Source organism: Artemia franciscana, chromosome 17, assembly GCF_032884065.1.
Source record: "Artemia franciscana chromosome 17, ASM3288406v1, whole genome shotgun sequence".
NCBI classification, from domain to species: Eukaryota; Metazoa; Arthropoda; class Branchiopoda; order Anostraca; family Artemiidae; genus Artemia; species Artemia franciscana.
Window position 1 is genome coordinate 2,202,742 of NC_088879.1, and position 19,228 is coordinate 2,221,969.

Below are 19,228 nucleotides of genomic sequence, written 5' to 3' on the forward strand. Positions count from 1 at the left end.
TCTTTACGCTAAAGTATTTTTAATAATTTCACAATAGCTGTTTATTCTAACTAAACGGCTTTCGGGATTCAGGGGGCATTCTTAAAGAATTGGAACAAAATCGAAACTCTAATAAACAGTTTAAAAAAGACAAGGATTTTGATACCAAAATGTACATTGAAAGAATCGAGTTTTTATGCTGAAAAAAAGGGGGGAAAAACACCCCCTAAAACTGAAGTGGTCTTAATGAAAATTAAACCATCAGATTCAGCGTATCAGAAAACTACTGTTTAGGTTTCAAGATCATATCTGCAAATATGTTTGAATTTTGTATTTTTTTGCCAGAAGAAAGATCACGGATGCGTATTTATTGTTTTGTTTTCCCCTGGCGAGATCGTATCAACCCAGTGGTCCAAGAATATCAGAAGAGGGCTCATTCGAACGGAAATTAAGTTCTAGTGCCCTTTTTTAGTACCCAAAAAATTGGAGGGCAACTAGGCCGCCTCTCCCGCCACTTTTCTCCCATAATCCTGCGATCAAAATTTTGAGATAGCCATTTTGTTCATCATAATTGAAAGGCCCAATAACTATGCCTTTGGGCAAAACATGACCCCAACCCCCTACAGCCCCAGGGGGAAGGTCTTTGCCCATCGTTTACGTATAGTATTTGTTTTTGGGATACATGCATACATTTTTGGGGCACCGGGGACAAATTTTCTGCTGAGGGTTTTTCCACGGGGAATTTTCCATGGGGATGGATTGAACTAAACGAATTAATTACTGACACAATTAAGCGAGTACCAGTTTCTTTTTATTTTAAATTTCGACACTTCAACGTCCGATTTATATTTTTTTTAGAGCAATTCATTGTGGAAAAGCAAAGTTAAGAACAAGATCAACAACGTTTATCCTAAGATATAAGTTTTGAAAGTAGAGGAGATTAATTTGGCTTCTAAGCTTATCAAATTTTGAAATTTTACAAGAAAGTAAGACAATACTGTTAAGATTACAGCAAATTATTTATTTTTTGAATTTTCTTGGTTAAAAGAATAACTATTTCCTATGATTCAAAAGATTTAATCGAAATTAGTGCAACACTACTATTATTATAGTGATATACTATAGTTATATATTATATATAGTGATATAATATATGTTATAGTGATATATTATATTATTATAGTGATTAGGGTGTCAATTGCAACCTTTCAGAGCCACTAATTAATCAAATATAGTTGTGTTTTACGAGCCAACTGAAAAAGAAACAATTCTAAATTTATTTAAAAGGCAAAAAAAAAAAAAAAAAAAATACGTGACGTACAACACTACAACGAAGCACTAATCACATCCTATTCACCAGCGGAAACTCCTCTTTTGGTTTGAAAACTGAGGTAAATTTAAAGCAGGATCTGGTGGAATCACTGGACCTCCAGGACTTGGAAGGGGATTTGAATCACCAGGAGACGGAGGTTTGAGAGGTCCTCTTGGCCCAGGGGATATTTTACCAGGATCTGGTGACGGCCTTTTTGGATAGGGACCATGCTTCCTTTCGGATCTCTTGCCTGTAGGGTCATTGCTAGGAGAAGGCCTTGGAGGTGACGGAGCTTCTGGTATTTCATTCGGCTGCCACTCTTGGTGGTGGCGAGGCTCAGGGAATTCGGTTGGTCTTTCAGGAGATATTTCAGGGATGTGTCGAGAATCTTCGTATATGTTTGCTTTATCTTCACCAGTATATATGCTATACGGATGAGGCTTCTTCACACTTCCTGGTTTCCCAAGCTCTTCACTACCCTCTTCTTTAGCTTCCCCAGAGTTAGTTTGGCTCGACTTCTGTCCATTAGCGATAACTTTAAATGTTGTTTCTATGTTTGTTTCGTGTATTTCAACAGATTCTGAATTTTCATGTGGGTTAACAACAACGAATTCATCGTCTGACTTGTGCTTAATTTCTTCATAGAAAATGTCAATCAAATCAGGAGTATTAGAACGAATACCTATCTGACTTTCTCTCTGTGTAGCCCTTGTCTTTTCTAAATCAGAATTTTCTTCACCAGGAGGCACGAAAGGACCATCGTCTACCGGTGCAGATGATGCCATATCTTCTGGCTTTGGTGGTTCTCCTACTACTGACTCCTCTTCAACTAAGTCTTGCTTTGGGAAACTAGGTTCGCCAGGGAGCCAATCTTCAGTTTTTTCTGGTAATTCTTGACTCTCTACACCAGTCCTTAGCGGCTCTTTTCTTGAATCATTTTTTTCTTTATCTCCGCCTTTTTCTGACATTATTCTGAAGCAAAATCTTGAAGCTGATTTCTTTTTTTCTTTCTCCTTTTCTTTTTCTATATCCACATTGCTACCTCCATAGCCTCCAACCCTATCTGGATCCCCTTTAATATCTCCCTTTGGCTTGCTTGGATCTTCTGTTGGCTTTTTACCTTCCATAGAAGCACTTGGGAATGCCTGTTTCGGGCGGTTTCGTCTTAATCGGTTTACAGAAACTAGTGGTCCAGTAATATTTCGTCCAGAAGGAGAGGTTGCAGGGTTTTTATCTTCTCTTTGCTCCTCAGGAGTGTATTTTCTGCCTCTGATACGGTTTACAGAGGGCTGGGGCTCACGATGACCTTGTCGAATGATCTCTTCCTCTTTAGACTTCCTGCTTGCGGATCGCTGTCCCGTGTCAGGATCTTTAGGAGGATCTTTCTTTGGGCCACCTCTTCTAATTGATTCAGGAGGAGGTTCATTATACGGTGTATCCGATTTTCCTTTATCTCCAGGATCTTGATCTTTATTATAAGGAGATGGGGGTGGAGGACTTTCTGAAGGTTCATGAGCGTCTTGTGACGGACTACGCCTTGGAAGACTACGGGGATTGTAGCCTTCCTCAACTCTTTCGTCTCCTTCAAAAGGTTTTCGCTTTGGAAATATTGTTGGATCATTTGAGGGATCCTGTGGAATTACAGTTGGATCAGCTACAAAAAGATCGAAAATGGTTGGTCGAATTATTCGAGGAGCTTCAAAAATCGTCGGTGAATAGGGAATCTTCATGCACTTGATACCAGGGGGGACAAAAGGTACACAGAATCCATTTCCTTTTACCTGGAAAAAGATACTTGTTAGAAAACAGAAGCATTTATGAATTTGGAGAAAAACAAAAAGATAGTTCTCAAAAGAGAATGAAGAAAAGCAGGACAGAGAAATTAATAAGAAAGTAAACAAAGAATTTTGTAATTAAAAATTCAAAATGGGTATTAGGAGATGTAAATCTAACGAGAAAGTAAAAAAATTGAATCCATAAAACTTAGAAAATCTTGAAAATAAGAAAATTTGGAGAGAACCGAAAAAAAAATTAAAGCACAACTTTATATGGAAGCAGAGCATAAACAGGAGTAAATAAAATCACCAAATGATTCCCAATCCCATGCTAGCTTAAGCTTCAAACGGAAAATTTCTATATTGCTAGAATTTATGACAAATATGACTACGGAGTGGGATTGAAATCGAACTTGGTTATTTTAAGTGGAACCAGTTTCGGGTATGCACCCAGAGAGGTTAGGCTCCAAACTGCGCTCCGAGAGGTTAGGCTCTGCACTACCCCCAAAAACATCACGATTCTCCCGTAGCTTCATTTTAAAATAATTTTAATAAGTCACTTCTTTTATCACCTCTAAAAAAAAATCAGGCGTTCTTACGCAGGCCTGGTCACCAAATAAAGTTGAATTTTTTTTATTTTATATACTGTATTAATTTATTTTTGTTTTGGAAAATCTCTTGCTGCAACGGTATGCGTCAAAAAAGGGCATTGACGTTTACATTCATTTTGACTATTGATAGTTCGATCATCGTTTTTATTTTCCCTGTGTCAATTCATTTTTGTTTTGCCAAAATCTCTTTTTTTGTTTTTTTTTATTATTTGTTTGTTTCTTTCTTTCTTTTTTGTTTGTTTTTGTTTTGTTTTTCCAAAAAGGGCATTGACATGTATATTCACCATGGAGTCGGGATCAAGGTTAGTTTTTTTTTCGAGAATTTAAGCTGAAGTTGGAGAACAGATCATCCTCAATACGAAAAGTTAAGAATTGAGTTATCTCAATAAACAGATAGAAAAACATTTTTTTTTTCAATCGCCGTGACAGGACAGTGAATTTTGGCAAAAAAAAGTCATGACTGAGAACCTAGTCCATTGCTTTTGATGCAAATGAATCTTAGAATGTATTGCTGATTTTATTAGTCTTCATCATTTTTTGCACTTATCTTTTGTGATTCAGTTGGCTCATAGAATGTATGTGCTCATAGAATGACAATAACTAACAATGACAAAAAGACAAAAAGAGTGACATAGAATGACAAAAAGCTAACAATAGAATGTATTGGCTCATAGAATGTATCTTTTGTGATTCAGTTGGCTCTTAGAATGTATTGCTGATTTTATTAGTCTTCATCATTTTTTGCACTTATCTTTTGTGATTCAGTTGGCTCATAGAATGTATGTGCTCATAGAATGACAATAGCTAACAATGACAAAAAGACAAAAAGAATGACATAGAATGACAAAAAGCTAACAATAGAATGTATTGGCTCATAGAATGTATCTTTTGTGATTCAGTTGGCTCTTAGAATGTATTGCTGATTTTATTAGTCTTCATCATTTTTTGCACTTATCTTTTGTGATTCAGTTGGCTCATAGAATGTATGTGCTCATAGAATGACAATAACTAACAATGACAAAAAGACAAAAAGAATGACATAGAATGACAAAAAGCTAACAATAGAATGTATTGGCTCATAGAATGTATCTTTTGTGATTCAGTTGGCTCTTAGAATGTATTGCTGATTTTATTAGTCTTCATCATTTTTTGCACTTATCTTTTGTGATTCAGTTGGCTCATCATGCCAAATTGTGTAATGCTTAACTGCCAAATGCGCAATTGTCATGGCACCAAATATAATATTTAGAAGTGTTAAATTGGAATCCACTGGTATTATTCTTTTTATTTGATTGTTGCTAGTCTAGAAGAGGAACACCACGTCACAGGTCGCACCAATAGAATGGCACGATGATTCAAGTGCTTGGAACGTGTATTGAGTACTGCTAATAAGTACAAGTACCCAATAGAGTATGTATCAACGTCTCAATGGTTACGTACCAAACAAATCCAAACATCAGATTCAATTTGACGCATTTAATGGGTGCCAATCTATCCACAGTAAGTCAATAATAATAATTAAAATAATGTCTAGTCTTATGTAAACGATAGGGTAAAATCAAAGGCTTGGATGGGAATGGGGCACAAATTTCACGGTTAATACAGCGTATTAAATCGAAAAGTGCAGTTTCTTTGTTATTAAGCTCGTTTAAAAGGAAAGTAATTGCACAAATAGTACCCAGAAGTGCCACAATCAGCCAGAATATCTCAATAAGCCAAGGACATGAAACGTAAATCAAGCACAAATAAGCCGTATAAGTATCCAATAGAGTAGGTATCTAGGTCACAACGGTTAGTTTTTCGACGAACTCTAACCTTAGGATCAATAAGCCACGCTTAAAAAATGTTTTCAATGTACCACACCTACACTGAAAAAATTTAAATGACTAAAAATAAAACCTGGTCTTACATAAACAGTAGGGTATAGACATGATGTTTGACCTCAATAGCGGCCAATCAATGACATGCGCCATGTCAGCTATCCCATAAACTGGGGTGCAGGTCGTAGTGCTGCATTTTCATTTTGACATTCATGGAAAAACAAATTCGAAAGAATAAGCAAACTGAAAACTCCGTTCTTCAATGAACTGTCGAAAAGATCCCTCGTGATTTCATTGGTTGGTTTACCTTTGATTGCTCTGATTGATTGGTCTAATTTCCATGCGATTTCTACGAAATTTGTGTCATTAATATCAATTGGGGGTTATTTGCCAGAAATTTTGGAAAAACCAGTGAGCAATTTGCTGAGAAAGTTCAAATGAAAGCATTTTTTTCAACCAAAACGTCGTAGCAGTATCATATAAATTGCACACGAATCAAAAACACTTGTGCGTTTACGCTGTGAGTGCTAGTAATTTCTCTTCTGATTTCTAAAAAATTAGTGTTTGATTAAACCTTCTCAAAGAGGAGAGAAGGAGAGAAGGGGGAAGGGTAATGTTAAAATTATTTATGGTTATTTTCAAATTACTTGTGGCAATTGTAGATCTTGAACCATGTCAAAATAAATACCAAGCATAGAAATTCAGAATAAAAATTCTAAGTCGTCAATTTTTTTTCAAATGAAGAAATGTATAAGTTTTATTTTTATCCCTTAAATTTGTTGAATTTTGTGCCAAAAAACCATCAACAATTTTTTCGAACAGCGTTTTGACCAACTACCTTTTTATAAACAGCCACAAAAACAATTCCCCAATAATATTATTAAGTCTCCTGATGAATTTTTAGAAATCAAAGCGTTTCCTCCATTTCCACTGCCTTGAATGAAGACATCTTTAAAGGCGGCTGCCATCACATGAACTGCGAGAAACACACCCAGGACAATTCTTAAGACGAGATATTTTGAGGGATAATGGGAAGAACTAAAAAAATGCAATAAAAAACTAACAGGCATTACTTTCAAAATAGGGCATTGAGTGGAAAGTTGAGATAATTTTGAGGAATGGGGGTGGTGCTTTTGTGGACTACAAAAATCAATTTCAGTGCATTCAATAATCTCTTCATTTTTTGGCTTGTTTATTTAGTTTCCTGAAGCCCCAATTGTTGATTTTTTTTCCAAATTGGAACTTCTCATTTTATTCTTGAAATATTCTCTTTTGTTCCTGGAGTAATCGATTGGTCACGCAAAAAAACAAGAATGTTCGGATAATAATGAAGTTTTCTAACCATTCAATAGGATTTCCATCGAAATTGTAGTAAAAACTCGAATTCGCAGCATTGAAAGAGTCGATGCTGCGATATAGATGTGAAACACTGTCCTTTATTGACATCGGTGCTTCGAGATTTCCCGCATTTCCCATATCTGTTTTCACCCATCCAGGGTGAATAGCAACGACAATATAACCTGGTAACTCATAAGCCAAATTTCTTGTGGCCATATTCATTGCCACCTTGGCGCAGCGGTAGGAGGTAGTGTGTTTCCCACCCACAGTTGATGTGCGTTGTTTGGTGCATTGAGTCCCAAGCTTGCCATATTTGTTGAAATATTGATAACCTGTAAAATACAGGTTATTAAATTTTATTTTTATTATAGAGCTAAAAGAAGCTTGAAATTATCCAAAATTTGAATAAGCAATTTTTTGTTACTTCTATTGCTACCCACCCATCCAGGGTGGATAGCAACGACAATATAACCTGGGAACTCATAAGCCAAATTTCTTGTGGCCATATTCATCGCCACCTTGGCGCAGCGGTAGGAGGTAGTATTTCCCACCCACAGCTGATGTGCGTTGTTTGGTGATTTGAGTCCCAAGCTTCCCATATTTGTTGAAATATTGATAACCTGTAAAGTACAGGCTATTAAATACTTAGAAATCAATTGTTAAAGTCTATTTTTATTATAGAGCTAAACGAAGCTTGAAACTATCCAAACTTGAATAAGTAATTTTTTGTTACTACTATTGCTACTACTAGCAACTCACTGCAACATCAAGCCACCTGAGGCAATAGAGCTACGCACATTCCTCCATCCCAATCTATTCTAAACCTCCCTCTTTACGCCCTCCCAGGAAATTCTCATCTCCTTCAAATATTTCTTTTATGACTTCTTCCCACCGCAACCACGGACAACCTACTTTCTGTTTAGCCCTAGACTGTCGGTCGAAAAGAACGATCATCGGCAATCTGTCACCCATCATCCGCGGAACGTGCCCTGGCCATCTAAACCTTTCTCTCATTATACCCCTAGGAAGCGGGATTAAACCACGCTTTTCGTACAGCCTTCTGTTCGAAATACGGTCAGTCAGCCGGGTACCCAGAGTAATCTGTAGGCAATTTCTCTGAAAAACATCTACCAAACCTTCATCCATTTTTCAAGCGCCCATGCTTCAGAGCCATCTTTGTTACTTCACATTGTGCGATATTTTGTTATTGTGTGGTTTTTGTCATTGTTTCATCACCTTATTCGTCTGCAGTCTTCTTGTTGACAGTAACACATTAAGCAACATTGAAGTTTGTTCACAGCAGAATACTGACTCTTTTAATCTCCCTTTTTTTAGATGTTTAAGGAGGCCATGCACGTTACGAGCGCCCAGATTGATCATCAGGCCTTACACATCTCTTGAAAGTGCTTAACGTGATGACCACACGGATTTGATCGAATTGCAAGAGAGAGTAGCTCCCCTATGGCCGTAACAGGGCGATTAGGCGTTCTCTATCGTTCCTTGTAAAAAGTCCTCGTCTATCGTGTATATTAGACAAAGAATAGCGTTCGGGAATTAACCCTCATTAAAGAAGCAATTCAACACGAGCCTGACACCAAGGGCTGATTCTTTTCTCTGAAGCTTCACTAAATGATCCTACTATTTTTTCAAATCCTTTCAGAACTTCTTGAAATGTCAGAAATGATGCATTTGAGGTCATATCCTTCTGGTATGACCTCACACATGGTCAGGACTAGAAAAAGGATGATTGGAATGATTGGACCCAATCGGGCCCCGTGTTTTGATAGGGCCTCGCACCACCATCAAAATTTCCAGGATAAAACATTTTCCAGGATCTCATTTTCCAGGATAAAACCAATAAAAAACTGTGATATCAACAATAAATCAGGGCAGACTAAATAGTTTAGCAATAATGTTGATTGAAAGTGAAGACACAAGAAAAATAGATTTTAAAACCGTTTTAGAAGCATTTGCACAACATAAATTTAGAAACATGTAAATTCATGCACCCATATTCGGTGATGTAAATGTCAAAAGGCATTTCAGCAGTTTCATAATATCGAGGGGATACAAAACGTAAATTACTGTAAACACAATATGAATACAAAAAGAACAAAAGAGCACACAATCGTAGGCTCAAAATGAACAAAAAGGATCACCGAATGAGACAAGAGAACGACCTCAGAAATGTAAATGTACAACGAGTGACAACGAACAATGTAGATCATCATAAGTGACAAGATCAATCCAAGCAGCTAAGGCAAAAGGCAATGGAAAAAATGTCTGAAGCGAGTAACAGAACGACTCAAAAAGAAAGTACAGAACAAAAAACGTTGTTAGGGGAACAGCACCATTACAATCTTCGATGCCAACAAATTGTAGCGTAAAACCCGGTAAAAACATACAATGATGCCTTTAAACTACGAAGTTGTTATTTACAAGTCATTCGGACCCTTCAACACTGTATGTACTCACTGTGGAGTCCTCCATTCTCCTTCAGGAACAGTAACCAACAAAGTTTATTTATTTGGACTGCGGCCTGCTTGGTCAGGTTGCATTCTTGCATGAACTATTTCCGAATGAATTTGTTTGGCCTATTATAAGATATCACTTGCTCTCTAAATAGTTTTATGAACAAATACTAAACTATAACTCATGTTTTGCTTTAGCTTCATTCAATGTAAGCGATGATCAGGCCAAAAATAGTCGTAAGGTTTCAGATTGAAAATAGCTGCACAAATTTATCATCAAATCAATTTAGAGGCACACCCAACACAGACCCCTGTAGGCGAATGAACCATATTCATATGACCAAATGTACTTTTTAAACCCCAATGGAGATGTTAAAGAAGACCTTTCACATCTTTTAAATTATTAGATTAGTCGTAACCCATCAGATCTGTTGGAAGAATTATTGTGAGATACAAACTTTTATGCTAAAGGTTACATGCAAATGCAATAATATATATATATATATATATATATATATATATATATATATATATATATATATATATATTGAATTTTACTTACAAATATAAAATATAGAGGGGCCCCGCAAAAAGAATTCAAATCCGGCCCCGTACCTACCCGATCCAACCCTGCGCATGCTTGTAATGGGATTTTATCATCCCAAAACCTCGAAAATTTCACGCCTCTTTTCTGCAATATATATTAATTTTAAGTCAGCATAGGCAAGTTGATTATAGCATTAGAAATCCCCAATTGTATTTATATTGGTTGTTTCTTTAACGTTTTCGTTCGGCCCCCCCAGGATGCTCAGTGGCTGGAAAGCATATCATAGTGCTACAAGTATTTAATGCGTCATCCTAAGCTGCAATAGCATAGTGAAATCAACGGCTTTGAGACTGACTGTTGAAATTATTACCTTAACCATAAACGTTGAAGGTATTTCCACAAAACTCCCAACTTTCTCAAAGCTCTAAAGAGGATGCACAATTATGGCATAAGAATATCGTATCTTTCTCTCTTTCTTTCTGCCTCTCTTTTTTTCTGTCTTTCTCTCTAGCCCTATCCTCCTCCCTCCCTCCCTCCACCCCTTGTCTTTCTTTCTGCCCCTATTTCTGTCCTTTTCTCCCCCCTCCTTCCCTCATCCCCCTCTCTCTAAACAGATGCAGAAAGTCACTTAAAAACGCAGCTTTCATGCAAGATTTGTCATTTGTACACACCATATAAACTTTACAATATCCGGGAAAGGAGTATTCAAACGCCGTACTCAAATCTTCAGTTGAAACCGAAAGTTCACAACTCAGTTAAAGTCTCAACCTGTCAGATTCAAGATCTGGACCAATCAGATGCAAGAGTCAAAAACTTTGAGACTTAGTACGGTACTAGATTCAGCGACTGAACACTGCCTCCAAAAAGTAAAACTGGCAAAAAACCTGGCCATTTAAATGCACAATGACCTCAGCTTTCTCCAAACTATTAGATGAAGCTTTCTTTACAAACCATTCAATTTTTGGCCCGACGTGATTAAAGTAAAAACTCGAATCTTCCTTTTTCCTTTCTTCAGTAAATTTAAACAAGTCCTTGGCACAATCCTCCACAGAAATTTTGGGTTTTTGGCCCTTTGTTGTACCCATCCATGTGTCAACGTGGCCAGGGTGCACGGAGACTACAATATAATCTGGTAATTCATAGGCCAAGTTCCTGGTTGCCATATTCAGGGCAGCTTTAGCGCATCTATATCCGGTTGCATTTCCATGACCAAGACCGCGTTTATCCCCTGGCTGGTTAGCAGTTAAACTTCCCATTGTTGATGAGAGATTGACAATCTGCAAGAATGGACTTAGTTTAAGGACACTGCATCTACATCTACATCTAGACACTGCATCTAGCCAGGGGAGAACACGGCTATGTTATAGTTGATAACAAGAGAATGGAGGAGCGTTCACCAGTATCGGCCTCATGCGAATACTGCTGTAATGATTATACAGATACATTAGTATAAATTCATCATTTTCAACCCCCTTTAAATAAGACCTGGGAATTCTTCCTCCTCGACTTTGTTAAGATAGCTTGAATGCGTGGTTAAAAGATACCAAAGACATGGTCTAGGAGAGAGGTAATTCTAGGGCCACGAATACCAATGAAATATTGAAAACTGTATGATTATAACATGCTTTTTGACCAAACCCCTCTTAACCAAGGAGCATCTAAAAGGCTCGCATCAATGGCTACCCTTCTAACAAATATAAAAAATCAAATGCGTATTTTCTGAAGCTTGAAATCTCTATTCCGGAATTTTCTGAAATGTTGAAGTTTTCAGTGTAATGTCCATCAAGATTAAATTCTTTCTTGGGGCTTTCCCCCTATTCAAAAATCAAAAATCTTCTTTTTATGTATGCTATCAGGGTGTAATTTTTGTCTTTAGTTCTCATTGTCAAGGCCTGCTCTTTATTTACCATTTATTACCATGGACAGTTTCAAAATAGAAGTTAACTGAATGTCACTTAAATACACGGTTGAACTTAGCTTCTTGACAGATGTTTGCAAAAATTTATTCTGGGGGGGGGGGCATAAAACAAACTTGAATGTTACTTGAGGCTTATAAAAAAAAAGTTAAATGAAGCAGAGGCCTTGAACGGCAGCCTAGACCATGGACAGTTTCAAAATTGAAGTTAACTGAATGTCACTTAAATACACGGTTGAACTTAGCTTCTTGGCAGATGTTCGCAAAAACTTATTCTGGGGGGGGAGACATAAAACAAACTTGAATGATACTTGAGGCTTATAAAAAAAAAGTTAGATGAAGCAGAGGCCTAGAACGGCAGCTTAGACCATGGACAGTTTCAAAATTGAAGTTAACTGAATGTCACTTAAATACACGGTTGAACTTAGCTTCTTGACAGATGTTTGCAAAAATTTATTCTGGGGGGGGGGGGCATAAAACAAACTTGAATGATACTTGAGGCTTATAAAAAAAAGTTAGATGAAGCAGAGGCCTAGAACGGCAGCCTAAGTACAGGTTAGTCTTTTTTTTATAGATAACTTATTAGGATCAACAGGTAGGCTTCAACCATACTGGAAAAAACAAAAAGGACAAAATAAATCAAACATCATTCTGATTCAAATCGTTAAATACCTGAACTTGGATAGTTCCAGTAAAAATCATCTGACTTAATTTTGCATAGGTCAAGCTGTGGTACTGCAATTCAAAAATACCTTATTCTTATTTTAGAGCTTTGTTTATTGATTCTGATTCGCAAACTGAATGGATTTAGCTGTATGTCGTTGAAGCTCTGATAGGAATTTAGCTTCCTGACAGGCATACAGAAAACTTCATTTCAATAAAGGAGGGGGGGGGCAATTAAACAACACGAACTTGTAAATTATACAGAGAGTATAATAATTAAATGATTAATCATGGAACACTGAAAATTAGATAGGGCACAAGTCTAAAGCTAATGCCACGCCCCTTAAGACGCATTACAGAATCAATAAGTGCAACCATGTGAACACAAACAGCAAGAAAAAAAAATTATAAACTGTTTTAGATAAAGTTCTTAAATTAAATAAGAAACAAGTTTTTTAACTGAAATTAAGGAGCAACACGAAAACAAAACAAACAGAAATTATTCCGCATAAGAAGGGGTTGTCCCCCTCCTCAATACCTTAATCTTTACGCTAAAGCTTTTAGCATTAAAAAAAGCTTTTTACTCCAATTAAAAAGCCCTGTTGTTTCAGGAGCTGTTCTTTAAAACAAGAGCCATGAGCTCATATGGCACTTGTGGCGAAGTTGGAACCTAAAATTAGACTCGATATTAGAGTTATCGATTTTGTTGTTCTTTTTTTTTTGGAAATTATTACAAAGATCAAGATGATCTGCCCCCCCCCCTATGGTCGAACCGGGGAAATGACTTATCAAGTCAATGTGTGCAGGTCCCTGTCACGTCTCAGTTTTTATCGTCCTGGCACGTCCAGAAGCACCGAACTCGCTAAAGCACTGGAGATTCCCCCAACTCCTCCAAATAGAGCGAACCTGGTCCGGTTATGTCAATCATGTATCTTGGATTTGTGCTTATTCTTCCCGCCAAGTTTCATCCCGATCTCTCCACTCTAAGCATTTTCCGAGATTTCCCCCCTACCAACTCCCCCCCCCCCATGTCACTGGATTCAGTCGGGATGTAAAATAAGAGCTCTGAGACACAAGGTTCTTCTAAATATCAAATTTCATTAAGATCTGATAACCCGCTCGTAAGTTAAAAATACCTAATTTTTTCTAATTTTTCCAAATTAACTGTCCTTCCCCTCGCCCCCCCCAGATGGTTGAATCAGGGAAGTGACTGTTTCTAGTTTAATCTGGTCCGGTTCCTGATACACCTGTCAACTTTCAGTGATCGCTATATTGATCATGTATCTAGTTTCGGAGCTTCTTCAAGTAAAAATTGATGTGGGTCAGGGATTCAAACCTGAGACTTTTCGTTTCCTAGGCGAGAATCATACCCCTGGCCTAGCAATCCACAATTAAGAAGAACAATCATTTGTTGTATAGGTAAATCAAATTAATCTCAACCATCCCGTTCGCTTGCTTTCCCCCAGTTGCTCGAATCGGGGATAAGACTATTTCTAATTTAATCTGGTCTGGTCCCTGATACGCCTGCCAATTTTCATCATCCAGGCTTATCTGGAAGTGCCCGAACTAGAAAAACTGGGGCCGACAGACCGACAGAGATTACGATTGCTATGTGTCACTTGGTAAACATCAAGTGCCATGAAAAAGAGACAGTCAAACTGAAGTGTAAAGAGCAAGGTACTGAAGTGGGGGCAACCACTTGATAGACGCAATAATTTCTGTTTGTTTAAAGTTTTAATGTTTCTCCTTATTTCTAATTAAAAAAGGCTTGTTTTGTTTAATTTAGGATCGTTTTCCCAGTAAATCTGGCTCACCATTCACGAAAAGTTCCCCAACCCCCTCACAGGAAACTTCTCAGTGGAAAATTGCTCCCACGTAAAATTTCCTCATGACTGTTCTGTCATCGCTAAAATCCCTCCCCCGTAAAATTTCTCAGAGGATTCAGCCTGAAAAATTCTCCTTAGCATGCTTTCATTTGAAAAAGACTAATTTCTAACCGCTTTTCCGATCACTCAGGAAATGCCCCTTCCGTGAAAATTTGTACCCGGAAATTCAAACACCCTAAAAAGCTCTTAATAATTCCCCCAGAACATGCAAAATTGAGTTGTCAGATATAGTTAGACAAAAATAATTCCGAATAGGAATTTTATAAAATTCCCCTATTGCAAAATTTCCCTCGAAAGTTCCCCCCCCCAGGAAATTTTCTTCCCCAAGGAAAATTCTCTCAATGGAAATCTACCTGAATAACAAAATCTGCCCTGCGAAAAATGTCTATATACTTCACAATAACATATACTACACGGCCAATTTCATACCCTACAGACTTTCCCCACGAACTGTGGGGGTCGTATTCCCCCTTAAGACATATTTATTGGCAACAATGCTGAACAAAAAAAACTATCTTAATATTTTGATCGGACAACTTTGGCAAAAAGGGGCATGGGAAGGGGGCTAGTTGCTCCCCAATCCTTTTGTTCACTCAAAAAGGGCACTAAGACTTTCAATTTCCAAACGAACACACCCTATCCTTGTCTTCTAGGACTTATTTCAACACACTCACACCTAAGAAGAAAAAAATGCGTCCGTGATGTCTTCTGGCAAGGAATACAAAATTCCTAGTTTTTGTACACAGAAGCTTGAAACTTCTACAATCCTTGACTTTCAGGGGGGGGGAGTTCTCCCTTTTCAAAGATTAGGTAAATTTTCTCAGGCTAAGTAACTTTTCATTGGTAACATTAAACTTGATGAATCTTGCATATTTAGAGTCAAAACAAGCTGATTTGATGTATCACTCCCGTTTTTAGAGTTTCGGTTACTATTGAGCCGAATCGTTCCTTATTTATAGTTTGTTACAACAAAATATTTTAACTAAATCCGGTAGTGCTGGGTCAAATATTTTGTCAGTTTTGCTCTAATCCCCTTTTCAACACCGTTATTATAACAAGAGCTAAGAGCTCATATGGTACTTGTGACGAGGTCGGAAGAGCCAAGAGCTCATATGGTTTGAGCTCTAACAAAATTCTAAGAATCAACAGATTGATTTAAAAGGAAAATCAGAGGCTTAATGCCGGTCGGGATTTAAAATAAGAGCTCTGAGTTACGATGTCCTTCTAAATATCAGAATACATTAAGATCCGATCACCCACTCGTAAGTTATAAATACTTCATTTTTTCAAATTTTTCCTCTCCCTTCAGCCCCCCCCCCAGATGGTCGAAGTGGGGAAAACGACTTTATCAAGTCAATTTGTGCAGGTCAGCGTCCAAGAACGTCCAGAAGCACCAAACTTGCCAAAGCATTGAACCCCACCCCCTAACTCCCCCAAAGAGAGCGAATCCTGTACAGTTACGTCAATCACGTATCTACAACATTTGCTTATTCTGCCAACCAAGTTTCATCCCGATTCCTACACTCTAAGCGTTTCCAAGATTTCCGATTTCCCCCTCCAACTCCCCCCAATGTCTAAAGATATAGTCGGGATTTGAAATAAGAGCTTTGAGACATGAGATCCTTCTAAATATCAAATTTTCATTAAGATCCGGTCACCAGTTCTTAAGTTAAAAATACCTCATTTTAATTTTTCCAAATGAACACCCCCCAGCTCCTCCAAAGAGAACGGATCCGTTTCAATTATTTCAATCACGTATCTAGAACTTGTGCTTATTCTTCCCATCCACTTTCATCCCGATCTCTCTACTCTAAGCATTTTCAAAGATTTCTGCTTCCCCCCTCCTATGTCCCCCAGATCCAATTTGAGTCGAAAATGGAGCATCTAAGACATAAAATCCTTCTATATATCAAGTTTCATTAAGATCCGATCACCTATTCGTAAGATTAAGATACCCCAATTTTCACGTTTTCCTAGAATTCCAGGTTCCCCCTTCAACTCCCCCAATGTCACAGAATATGGTCGGAATTTAAAATAAGAGATCTAAAGCAAAAGATCCTGATAAATATGAAATGTCATTAAGATCTGATGAGCCGTTCGTAAGTCACAAATACCTCATTTTTTCTAATTTTTCCTAATTATCCCCCCCCCCCAACTCCACCAAAGAGAGCGGATCCGGCCCGGTTATGTCAGTCACGTATCTTGACTTGTTTTTATTCTTCCCACCCAGTTTCATCCTGATCTCTCCGCCTTAAGTATTATCCAAGATTTCCAGCCCCCCCCCCAACTGCCCCCCCCCCCCCCCAATGACGCTCGATCCGGTTAAAATTTAAAATAAGAGATCCGAGTTACAAGCTTTCTAAATATGAAGTTTCATTAAGATTATATCACTCCTTCGTAAGTTAAAAATACGTCATTTTTTTTCTGATTTTTTAGAATTAAGCCTCCACCCAAAACTCCCCCGAAATAGAGCAGATTCGTTCCAATTATGTCAATCACGTATCTAGGACTTCTGCTTATTTTTCCCACCAAGTTTCATCCCGATCCCTCCATTCTAAGCGTTTTCCAAGATGTAAATTCCCCCCAGCTACACCCAATATCACCTGATCCGGTCGTGATTTAAAATAAGAGATCTGATACACGATATCCTTCTAAGCATCAAATTTCATTAAGATCCAATCACCCGTTCTTCAGTTAAAAATACCTCATTTTTTCTAATTTTTCAGAATTAGCCCCCCCCCCCAACTACCCCAAAGAGAGCGGATCCGTTCCGGTTAAGTCATTCACGTATCTAGGACTTGTGCTTATTTTTCCCACCAAGTTTCATCCCGATCTCTAAACACTAAACAAAACACTAAGCGTTTTCCAAGATTTTAGGTACCCCCCCCCCCCAACTTCTCCCAATGTCACCATATTTGGCCAGGATTTTAAAAGAGCTCTGAGACACGATATCCTTCCAAACATCAAATTTCATTAACATCTGACCCCCCGTTCGTAAGTTAAAAATACCTCAATTTTCTAATTATTCTGATTTAATCATCCCCATTCCCCCCCCCACAGATGGTCAAGTCGGGGAAACAACAATTTCATATTTAATATGGCCTGGTTTCTGATACGCATGCCAAATTTCATCGTCCTAGCTTACCTGGAAGTGTCTAAAGTAGCAAACCGGGACAGACAGACAGACAGACCGACAGACCGACAGTATTGGCGATCTTTATGTCACTTGGTAGATACTAAGTGCCATAAAAATGGAAGATATATAGTTCTTTAGAATCTGTTTAGTTTTTAATTTCATCCTAATTATCATTTTATTTTTTTCTGATACACGACCAAATGCTGCTTATGTTACATTTAAATAATAATACATCATTTACGCAACATACAAAATTGTGTAATATAGTTAATTAGCGAAAAAGAAAAATGAGGCAAAATAAAGCCAAAACAGCAAAAGTTGCGATTGTGGAATGAACTTAATGTAATTGTGGTAAGTCTCTAAAATAGCAGCTTATCTGATAGCTACTCAAACAACATAATTATATCAGAAGCTTCACACTTTACATCAATAGGCTCTAAACTGCCACTAATAAAAACAAAAATTATAACCTTTTTTACATCACTTTTCTCCATAAGTGGCCGAAAAGCTCTGGTGACGACCAAAGCGCCAACAACATCTGTGTTGTAAACATCCAACATTTCTTGTCTATTGATTTCTAGGGCTTTATCCTCCGGATGGTTTCTATTCGTTATGCCTGCAAACAGAATTTATTCTCAATCTCAATACTTCACTCATTACAGCATAGTTTAACAAAAAATTTAACAAAAAAAAAATTTGTAGTAGAAGCCTAAAGTACCGAGGAAATCTAAAAAAAAAAGAAAATACACCTCCCTCCTGGATCTATTCTATGCCTAACCCGAATATTGTAATTTTCTAAAGTTTCTCTCTTTTTTTCAAAACTAAGAATTCTCTACAGTGTTGCCATGTTGAGATGGAAAAATAAATAGGCAAAACTAAGCAGTTAAATTTGGCAATACTTTTCGTCCGTGAAGATTTCAAATATTAACAATTCGTCTTAATACAGCAACAAATTTAAAGGAATCCTATACCTTACTAAACTCTTTGGTACCATATTTTTTACCTTAATTTTTCCTATTTTTACTTTTCATTTTTCAATCTTTTTATTTTTCGATTTGGCACCCACCTCTACCAAAAACTGCATTACTGCACATGGTCTTTTTCAAAACTAAGTTTTCGATTTTACCTTTTATTAAAATATTTATATTACTGTGTACATTTCCACTTAATCATTTAAAACAATCGCATTCCCATTTTCACTGTCCTCAAAACATTAAAGATGTTAAAGAGTTCATCGAAAAATAGTTTCGAGGGATATCTGCATAGGTACAAAAGGAAAGGGGATATTCCTACAAGTGGGTGTCTATGGTGTTGGTGTATTTATATTGTTTCGTAGGTTTCCATTTCATCTTTTCAAACAATCGCATTCCTATAATTATAAAATTATAAAATTCTATATCTGAATTTTAACCTAACTTGGAGTTAATGACAAAAGCTGACCGTGAAATTTTGCAGAATTTGGGTTCACTTATTTTTTCTATATATGGTATATACGTCTTAGAAGACTTGAAGACAGAGCTGTAACCATAGACATATAGCATAAATTAGAGATTTTGTCCCTATTAAAATTAAAATTTGAAGCTTATCTGTTATATTAGCCCAGTTTTCTACACTTGCAAATTTATCAAAGGTTTCCACTGTTTATAATATAATTCTGCTTTTTCACAAACTTTATTCAAACTAACATTGGAATTTTAATATATTTTTTATATTCTAAAATTCTATTTTAAATCCTTTAGAATTCTTTTCTATCGTCAAACTTTTTACAATAATAT

At 37.1% G+C, this 19,228-nt stretch overlaps 1 protein-coding gene across 4 annotated transcripts in view; it reads right to left on the reverse strand.

Annotated features, from left to right (window-relative positions):
* Positions 1-1,233: 1,233 nt before the first annotated feature.
* LOC136037678 (serine/arginine repetitive matrix protein 1-like) overlaps positions 1,234-19,228 on the reverse strand; it is a 75,236-nt gene continuing 57,241 nt past the window's right edge. For all 4 annotated transcript variants that reach the window (XM_065720420.1, XM_065720421.1, XM_065720422.1 and 1 more), the window contains 2 exons: positions 17,924-18,069; positions 1,234-3,072 (listed from right to left, as the gene is read on the reverse strand). In XM_065720420.1, coding sequence (XP_065576492.1) covers positions 1,333-3,072; positions 17,924-18,069 — 1,886 coding nt within the window. In that variant the 3' untranslated portion in view covers positions 1,234-1,332. The remainder of the gene's footprint in view (positions 3,073-17,923; positions 18,070-19,228) is intronic.